General features: G+C 49.7%; 2 protein-coding genes; both read right to left on the bottom strand.

Annotated features, from left to right (window-relative positions):
- Positions 1-82: 82 nt before the first annotated feature.
- FFUJ_08115 (related to peroxisomal amine oxidase (copper-containing)) lies at positions 83-2,823 on the bottom strand (the record flags this gene model as incomplete). XM_023581220.1 has 7 exons in its annotated part: positions 83-407; positions 462-672; positions 728-903; positions 951-1,587; positions 1,639-2,056; positions 2,113-2,440; positions 2,543-2,823. 7 exons carry the CDS (start codon positions 2,821-2,823, stop codon positions 83-85), a joined length of 2,376 nt encoding a protein of 791 aa, XP_023433859.1.
- A 943-nt stretch (positions 2,824-3,766) lies between these two features.
- Positions 3,767-8,711, bottom strand: FFUJ_08114 (related to multidrug resistance protein; the record flags this gene model as incomplete). XM_023581221.1 has 10 exons in its annotated part: positions 3,767-4,013; positions 4,073-4,450; positions 4,507-4,587; positions 4,643-5,927; positions 5,980-6,933; positions 6,999-7,232; positions 7,307-7,586; positions 7,640-7,866; positions 7,925-8,431; positions 8,513-8,711. The coding sequence occupies 10 exons, from the start codon at positions 8,709-8,711 to the stop codon at positions 3,767-3,769; spliced, it is 4,392 nt and encodes a 1,463-aa protein (XP_023433860.1).
- Positions 8,712-9,772: the final 1,061 nt, after the last annotated feature.

Here is a 9,772-nt window from a genome sequence, read left to right on the forward strand (position 1 = left end):
TTGTTACAGAGAAACTTCAAGTGAGTGACTACTGCATCATAGGGTCCAGTGTCAGCGCCACCTTTACTAAATAGCCTAGCCCTTAGCCACCAGGGTTTGTCTGCAGACTGCCACTCGGATTCCAAGGAAACTTGGGAATCTCGATCTCCCCGACAAACGTGCTCAGGTCAGGGGCCACTGTGTTCATATCAAGCGCGCATGTCGGCTGCTTCACACCAAATCTCTTTACCCCGGTGACATTGGAGTTCTTGTCAAAGGACATACGAACTTGATGCACAGTCCGTCGTGATACATCACCAGCAAAGTAATTCTGTGGAGAGATCAACATTGAAGATACAGCTTTCGTAGTCACAGTGTTGGGCAGGTCGGCTGTGTTGGGCAGGTGATGCATGCCTAGATTGAAGTATCTGTGATGCTTATTAGCTCTGAATGACGGCCATGTCGCCGCATCAGGTACTTACAAAACAATGTCTTCCTGATCAAGACTTTCTCCATTGAAGAACTTGTTGAAGTCGACCGCTGGGCGATTCAAGTCGTGGCTATTATAGGCGTATGCGCTCTTGGGCTCAGTGTCGTGGCGTTGGAGGGCGTAAAGGTTATGATTGGCCCAATTGGCGGCTTGACCAAGGGCCGAGGATGACTGAACAGTCAGATACGCAGTACTACCGCTATCTATAGACCATGTTAGCCATCGTGTGAGATCATGTGTATGGGTAGGTTGTCATACTCGGGGTTATGGAGTAACCGGGTGCCTCCCCAAAGTCATTCAGCTTATCCCTATTAACAACGGAATATGAAGCAGCTCCATTTGGTGCCCAGTTTATCTTGCTGTCATCCTCGCTGGCAATGTACGTGCGGTTAACCTTCATGGTATTGATAGACTGACCATCAGACCATGGATAGCTATTCGAAGTTAGCGGGCTGAATACAAACTCTGGAAGGCATCTTACACTTGAGTATGTGGTACAAACTCAGTCTTCATCAGACTGTTCTTAGTACCCTTGACATCCAGGTCCAGCTTGAAGTTGATGACATGGTCGTGCATAGATCCAGACAAATTATCATGAATATGATAACCGTAATCGCCGTCTCCTGACCAAAAGGCTCCCTGGATATAGCCCGAGGCCCGAACAGTAACGGTGATGGATCCATCATAGTAGAAAGAGTACTCAAAGAGATAGTCATAGTTGCCCACCGTGGAAACGCTGCGTACGGTGAAAACAATGTTCTTGGTTGCAGAAACATAGTCCGTGGTCAAGTGTCGTTGAATAGGATAACCAGTATCGTACTCAAACAGACACAAACTGTTTGGGTGCACGTGGGTAGTCTCGCTGATGTAAAACGTTGTGTTGAGATAGGTAGCGTGAGACGGGCAGTCAAAACCGTCAACGAGGTTCCATTGACTGGTGCCTATACCATATGAGGAATCAAGATATGCCGATGAGGCATGCAGCGGGTCTTGTGAAGCGTAATGCGCAAGAGCCTCTTGAAGACCAAACTCATAGATCAGGCGTTCGCCCTTGAATCGAACGTCGTGTAGCTGCAAGCCCGTTTCTTTGTGATTAGAAAGGAAGAAGCTAAAGTCCACTTCAGAATCTTGTCAGCTAGATCTACGAAAGAAATGTCCGAAGAACTTACTCCATTCGACGTAGTTCTGCTCTCTATCCACTCCAAATCGGGGACCATCAGGTTGGACTGAAATGGGAGGGTATAGATGATCACGAGGAAAGCTATCGCCTTGCTGATCAGTAGAAGTCCAGGATCCATCGACGACTGGTCCTGGCCTTCGCTTCAAGGTCTTGATGCCCTTGCGAAAAGCGGCAGTCGTTGGCCAGAAGTTGCCGTCGTAGTACCAGCCCACCACCTTCCACTTGGATGGATCTCGGCCCGTGAGGTCAACCTTGAATTGCAAACTGGTGGGTAGGACTGTTTCCGAGTAGAATTCGCCAGTATGAGCAGAGTAGAACTCGTTCCACTGGTAGACCCTATCGTTACGATGAATCAGAGGGTCACTGCCTGCAATCAGCAGATTATCGGTTTCGGCACCTGTTGCAGTCTGTTGACATCGTTAGTCGAGGTTAGTCGAGACACATAATTGGAGGATATACGAACACCATTGAGAAGCTCCTTGGTGATGTCTTTTATCTCGGTGCCAATCTTGAGGTTGAAAGCAGCAATGGCTTCACCGTCAGCGTTGTACACATTAATCCGGCCTCGGCCAGATGTGAATATGTAGTTGAGTTCTTCATGATGTGTCAGACCCTTTTGGATGGGCAGAGGCCCGACCATGTACTCTTGGATATAGGGCTGCAATTTTGAGTTAAACTGGAGAATTGCTCTGGCATAGCGGACTGGAGCAGGACCGTGGCCTTCAAGATACGTCAATGCACCTGTCTTGTTTGGCTGTAATAGGTCCAGAGACACGATTACATTATCCCAGCTGGGCGCCGTTAGCTGATGAATCGCGAAAGATTTATGTGAGAAGTAGGCAGAAGATGTTCAACACAGTTTTGTTAAGGATTTAAAGGAAACAGAGACTCACGAGGTTGAGTTGACTACAGCAGTCAAGTTGAGGTCTTTCTGCTCATGAAGATACGCCGTAACATGGGCATATTCCTCATCCGTGAGACTTTGGAAAATATTCTTCACTGGCGCCTTGATGACTACCTCTTGACCAGAGCTGCATCCTGATGTAGAGGACTTGTACTCTGAAAGGCGCTTAAGGGAATGAGGCCGTGTTGCTGGACCAGCGGGGCCAGGATAAGCCGATATCCCATTCGGGATGGCAAAAAGGCAGAGGATCAGGCTGATAGTGGGACGCATGACCGCCTGTAATCAAAGGCCTGAGGTGGCACAGAAAGTGGTGGAGGTGATGGTGATGGTGACCTACGAAAAACAGTTAGACGCATGTTGTGGTTATAGGGCTGTAAACAACCTGGAAGGAGAAGGCCAGGTAACCCCCAGGCAGCTCTGCAAGGGGAAGCACGGCTAGCACGGCACGGCTTAGGGCGGTACAAAAGAGAACAGTGGGCAGCCGGGGGCTGTTGTAAGTGATATCTGATCAGCCAGCCACTAAATTCACTACTGCATGCTGCAAGCCATTTTCACGGCACACAACATAGCTCCGGTCCAACGTCTAGAGCTGGAAAGGTACCGAGAACCTTAGTATGTGAATTTTCAGGGGTACCTTGTCGATTCCGGAAAGTGAGGCTACCGGCAGTTCTGTGTTGCAGTAAAATAATGAGACAGCAAATAAAGCTTAGCGTAAATACAGGACCTAGCAGTTGTGGCTGCAGCTGCAGGACGAATACCTGTACCATGATCCATTATCACCATACTCGAGCAGGGAACAATGGTTGCAATACGAAACTGCAGGATGAAAATTTGAAATTGAGGCCCCACGATAGCGGGTAGCGCGACAAACATAAGATTATGACATGGGAGGCTTTCGTGGGCACTTCAGGTATGGCCACATTCACACCGACCTTCATGTGAGTCCGTAGTCAGTCTCTCTCTTTAGGGTAGACGTATGAAGTCATTTACTGTCTATCTGCCTTAGAGAGCAAGATATTTCTGGCGGGTTAGCTAGTGATCTTAGTTTAGATCTTCGTATCATAATTGATGCTCTAAACCAAGCCATCTACTAGAAGCTACCATAATAGAAAGAAGTATACGAGTCCAGCCCAGAATCCATTCGCTGGTGCCGAAGCAAATCTGACGATGCTCCATCGTACGTTTCTAGCAGAATCTCATTTTTACATCATTTCTATGGTGCTTCCTCGTCTCCCGTACCTAGGCTCGCGTAAAGAGTAGCAAATGCAGAATTTTCAGACCCCTGTTCCAGAAGCTGTCGTGGAGGTCCAAACTCTAGGAGTTCACCCTTATCAAGCACAGCTACCATGTCAAAGTCCTCGAGGGCTGACTGGAGCTTGTGCACGATTGCAATCACTGTGCGATTCTCAAACCGCTCGCGTATAACACGCTGCACAAGCTCATCAACATGCGAGTCAACGCTAGTCACAATGTCAGTTCTTGAAGTCAAGACGGCGGCAAATGAACGACTATGGCTTACCTGCTGGTAGCTTCATCCAGAACTACAATGGGCGAAGGGCGCAGAATAGCGCGTGCGATGCAGAAGAGCTGCTTCTGGCCATGGGAAAGGTGAAGCGCTTCAATGGGCGCATCAAGGCCGCCTTTCTCAGCTACAATGTCCCAGAGCTCAACAGCCCTCATGGCGTCTTCAATGGCAGCATCTGAGAGCCCTTGAGCAGGGTCAGCATTCAGCCTCACGCTGCTTCCTTCAATGAGGAATGCATCTTGAGGCACGCCAACTAGTCGAGTGCGAACTTCTTCGCGGGGAAGCGTGCTGATGTCGAGCCCGTCTACGAGGATTTTACCATGGTGGAGGTCCACCATACGGAAGAGACAAGATACCATGGAACTCTTGCCGCTACGGGTGTATATAGGTCAGCTTGTTATGATTAATGAATGATGAGAGCATGTTACCTTCCGGTTCGTCCGCAAATGCCGATTTTCTGACCTGCCTCGATCGATACTGATACACCTTTCAAGACGTTTTCAGATGGCCTACAGGAAGGCAAGTCAGCGACTGATTGAGAGTAACAGATCAAAGTAAACTCACGTGTATCCGGCCGAAACATTGTCGAAGACTATCTGGCCTTTGGACGGCCATATAGACGGCGGCTGTTCCGTTTCCTGCGGCTCGTGCTCTGACACAGTATCAGATGTGAACGATTTAATCCTAGAAATTGCACCGATATGCGTTTCCAGGGTCGTCCAGAATGTCATCAGCAGCTTCAGGTGCTGACTGAACTGGATAATGTTGACAAGGGCCACGCCGATCAACCCAGTTGGGAGTACACCTCTCAGCTGTGTGACAAGAACCACGACAAGCACAGCAATGACTGTGACAAACAGGTCGAGGACAAGAGTCAGCCATCTCTGAGCTGCGTAGAGAAGATAGAACGGCCTCTGTGACCGATCCAGAAGTTCATGATGCTTCTTCTCCAGTGCGTCACGCCAGCCAAATGCACGTAGTGTCGCCAGTCCTGCGACGGATTCTGTGAAAAGAGCATACAGCGGGCTCTTCGCCTCGAGATCCATGAATCTGAGCTGGCGAGATGTCCGAAGATATGTATGCTGAACCACCCACAACGCGACGAACAGAAATGGAAACGCGATGGCTGTGTAGTACGAACCTACAGAGATCAGAACCATCTCAGCGATGCACAACACAAATGTGGCAAATGTGTTCAGCGCTGACAGTGGCAGGTCCATGTCGACGAGCTGAAGATCCTGGCTGAAGCGGTTGATAGTGACACCAGCATCTGTAGTGGCAAAGAAGGACATGGGCGCGTTGAGTACCGTCTTGAGAAGACTCTGGTGGAAGCTATTGCCCGACAATGGCACCATGGTGACAATCATCTGCCAGGTGCTGAGGACTAGAAAGATGATCGCGAGCCCACCTAGCATCGCGTAGATGCCCAGGTAATAGCCCAGACGTGCAAAAGGGTCTTTCGCGTTGGCGGCTGCCCACCAGTTGAGCCAGATTGTGGGGAAGGATTGGCAGACAATAAAGGCACAGATGGCAAAGACAAAGATCAAGCTTGGGATCCAGCCGATGGCGCGGATGTAGTAGAGGTATATTGCCATGTCACCAGTGCGACGACCAGCGTCATCCTTGGCTTCTTCCGAGAGGAGTACCTCTGCATCCAGCAACGCATCAGCCGAAGGTTCTGTAGAAGAAGAAACAGAGGTTTCTTTGCTGTATGTCCAGTTCGCAGACGCTACAGCCGAGCGGGACACGTAGTTGTCTGCTTTGCTTAGATTATCAAAGCTTCCCTGTACGCAGCCTGTACCAGTACCATCGAGGCTGATGATATGGTCCGCGTAGGAAAGTCGATTTGCTACAGCAGTGTCAGCATAAGTATGAGAACGAGGATAGACTGTTCAACGTACCACGAGAAGTCGCCATGATGACGGTTGTATTCGACTGTCGTAGGAGGCCATCAGTGCCGAGTAGGCTGTGGAAGACAGCATTCTCAGTGTGCATATCCAATCCACTGAAGACATCATCCAGGATGATGATTCTCTTTTGTGCGTAGATGGCTCTTGCCAAGCTGACTCGCTGGCTCTGACCTCCGCTGAGAACGATCCCCTTGCTCCCGATCTTACTGAGATCGCCGTTGGGCAGTTGGCCGAGATCTTCTGTCAGAGAGCAAGCCTGTAAGACCTTTTGGTACCAACGTTCGTCGACATGCGAGAAAGCGATGATGCTATCTCGCACAGTGCCGTTCATGTGCCAGGGAGTTTGGTCGCAGTAGGCGATTTCCGAATTCATCACTTGGATAGATCCGGCCATGACTGCCACTTCTCCGAGGAATGCTCTGAGAAGAGTTGACTTGCCGCTGCCCACTGGCCCCACGACAAGGGTAAGGTTGCCTAGTGGTACCTGAGCGGTGATATCACTGAGGATGGGTTTCTGAGTAGGATCATATCCAAAGGCACCTGTCTTGACGACGATACAGTTGCCGTCCAGAGAATCGATCAGGAATGGGCCTCTCTGGGTAGTGTTAGGCTCTTTCTCGGACAATACCGAGTGTTTCTCCTGCTCGCTGCGTAGAGAAACTGAGGTCGATGACCCTTCGCTCGTATTATCATGAGAGATGATTCTGCTATCGACGCGAATGTCTGTGTTGAGGAAAGCCTGTATACGCGCAAAGCTCCCGACAGACCCCATCAAAGAGGACAACGACGTAACAAACGAGGAAATGGGCTCGTTGAGCAGTGCAAACAGTGATAAAGATGTAAACATGCGGTTTATGTCCAGGTTGTTGTCTCCTCCCCGTGACTGGGCGACAAGACTGTATGTTGCAAAGGTCAGGACTGGGGCAAAGATAGGAGCGAGGTATGCTATAGTTTTCTCGTAAGCAAACATTCCATCGAAACTACTTAGAACATGCAAGATATGTACTCACCCAATACCATGTTCCAGATCAACAACCTACGGAATTTGCCGGAAATGCGCAACTCGTCGTTTCGCAGGGCGTGGATACGAGTGCTAAGGACGTCGGTTAGTCCACACATCTTGACGCCCTTCATGCTGCCCAGCATCTGCGAGGTGACGGATATCCTCTTTTCGATGGCTTCTAACCATGCGGCTTGACGAGCCATGACAAAACTGACGGCGATAACAGACCCGATGATGGAGACTAGACACATCCGGGCTTGGGTCAGTACTTTCACTTATCGTTCTCGAAAATGAATAGAGGATGGGTAGACTCACAGATTGCTGCTCCGACGGGAATTAAACACGCAATGCCGAGCTGGCGTCCCAACAAGTAGACTGCGATAACAATCTCAACCAAGTTGGCCCAAACGTCATGCGCAGTGCGCCAGCCCGTGTCGATCCTCTCAATGTCGGCACTCATCAGAGTCAGGGCTGCGCTAGGGTCAGCAGCAGCAATACTGATATCTGTGGCCTTGTCGAACAAGACCGAGACGAGCTGACCGCGTGCCATGGTGATGGCGCGATACGTCAGGTGTTGATACTGGCCGCTCGTCACCTGTAGCATGAAAAGTTAGTAGGATGCGCCTGTAGTGACAGAGATGCACGTACTGCTAGACCCATGAAGACAAGAAACCATGCGCCTATTAGACCATATCCTTGGTTCATGTCGTCAGAGTCGCTGTCGTTCTCTGCCCATGCGAGGGTAGCAGAGATGAGGAATGGTTGGCAAAAGGTGAAGCCGATGAAGCACAAACGTGGAAAGATGATGGACAGGGTAGGCCACTTCAAGGTCCTCAGGACCGTAAGCATCAGAGCATGGTTTCCTTTCCGAGATGCTATACCAATGTCAGTATCCAGTCAATTGAGGTCTATGGAGCTGGCAGGATAACAGACCTCTAGCCCACGCTGTCTGCAAAAGTTTCTGAAGATACGAAGACTTGAAATGTTTCTCCAGGGGAAACAGCGCCTCAATCTCTAGGTGCTTAGAATAGCCAGAGCGAAACATCGGTATTTGCCAAGAGAAGAACCAGTGCGACAAGACACTACCAGTGACCTCGGGGGGCAAGGCACGGTACTGGGGCCGCAAGAAACGACGCTTCTCGATTGCCTCGACAGCGAGCATGAGAATCTTGATCACAGTCGCTATGAGCGCGGTGATTGCGGCGGGCCGATTGTAACCCTGGAGCCATAGTGTCCGTGTTTGCGCAGCGTCGAAAAGAGCAGAGAAGAGCAGGAAGAGTATGAGCACTGTCGACGGTCGGTACGAATAGACGTGCTCGATGTATGATAGACATAAGATGCCAATTGATGCGACAAAGGATAAGGCAGCAGTCGCGAGAGAAGCTCTGGTGGTGACTGCAGAAGAGCGAGTCCACGAGATGAGAAAGCTGATCTGCGCTGCTAGGAGACCGAGACATAATGTCGTGAGGCTGTTAGTACCCGAGACACGACGCAAGCATATCAATTAACTCACAATTTTACAGTACAGCCAGCGGCTATTTTCTACCTTGACCTTGTTCTTGTGCAAGAGATACAGAACTCGACATGGGGCAGCGAGAAGCACCAAAGCGGTGATGGGTATAGTGAGGATTGACTCTTCAAAAAGCAGGGTAAAGTCGAAACCGCCTCTACAGCCACCAGCATATGGACCAAAAGAGTCGTCGCACGACAGCGAGACCATGATTGTACCTGGTGTGAGACCAAAGGTTTACAATCTCTAGTCACAAGCAATCAATGTTTGGGGGGAATCGATTAAGGTTGTTTGATCAACGGGGTATCAATCAAACGCTAATCGAGCTGAGAAATCTTTCCCTACTACGTAGTACAATAGAGCCCCTTTGCAAGCTTAGCCGAAGAAATGCTCCACAGACTAAAAAACCAGGATAAATGAAAAAAAAAGCGGAAAAACAAAATGTCATCATAGAGTAGCGAGCCACGTCAGAATGGTGCAAGGGTACATACAGGGTAGGCAAGGGGGCACGGCACGGCTCGCAACGGCGTAGCGCACAAGGCGGATACGATACGAAGTCGGTGAAAACGATCCGGCGGCCCGGTCGTAAAGGAAGCACTGTACGTACTCTACATCTGGGCTCCGAGGGGCCATGATCTGATCAATCTGGGGACTTTGGAGGATCAGGAACGGAACTGATATGTCAAAGATCGGCGATTTTCATGACAATCTCCCGGGGTGATTTTCAGCTGGCTCCGTAGCGTCGATCATAATCATTACCGGTATAGCTAGTGTAGACTAGGCCTACATCGAAGCCACCTCACCGGCGGGGACTAATGCAAGCACGGCAGCGGCTATTAGTGCCATACCGCAAGTCAATTGCTTGGTTGGCTTTTGAGAAGAGTACCAATCAATCCTGTTCTGAGGCTGAGTGCGGATCATACGCCATCTGGAAATTATCTTGTTTACCTGCCTTTTCAAGACTGAGAAAGATCGTCACTTACTTCTCTCAGCCTCTTGTTCAGCCATTCTTTGCTTTTTCTGTCCCCACTGAACAGGCCTGCTCAGGTCATGGAATTAGATAACTAGTTCCACTTCACGGCTCGTATTTTAGTTTGTTTGGTCTTTTATCCCTGTGGTGTTGCATTAGAATCCATATCGGCACGTTACATGCATATGCCGCCCCGTGAGTCATGTCCGCCACTACGAGGATGAAGACCAAAGTCCTCTTTGCACACACTTGAAATTGGAAGAGAGATCTTGTTAACTTTACAAAAAGAGGACAAATTTAT

This window comes from Fusarium fujikuroi, chromosome FFUJ_chr07, assembly GCF_900079805.1.
Source record: "Fusarium fujikuroi IMI 58289 draft genome, chromosome FFUJ_chr07".
Lineage (NCBI taxonomy): Eukaryota > Fungi > Ascomycota > Sordariomycetes > Hypocreales > Nectriaceae > Fusarium > Fusarium fujikuroi.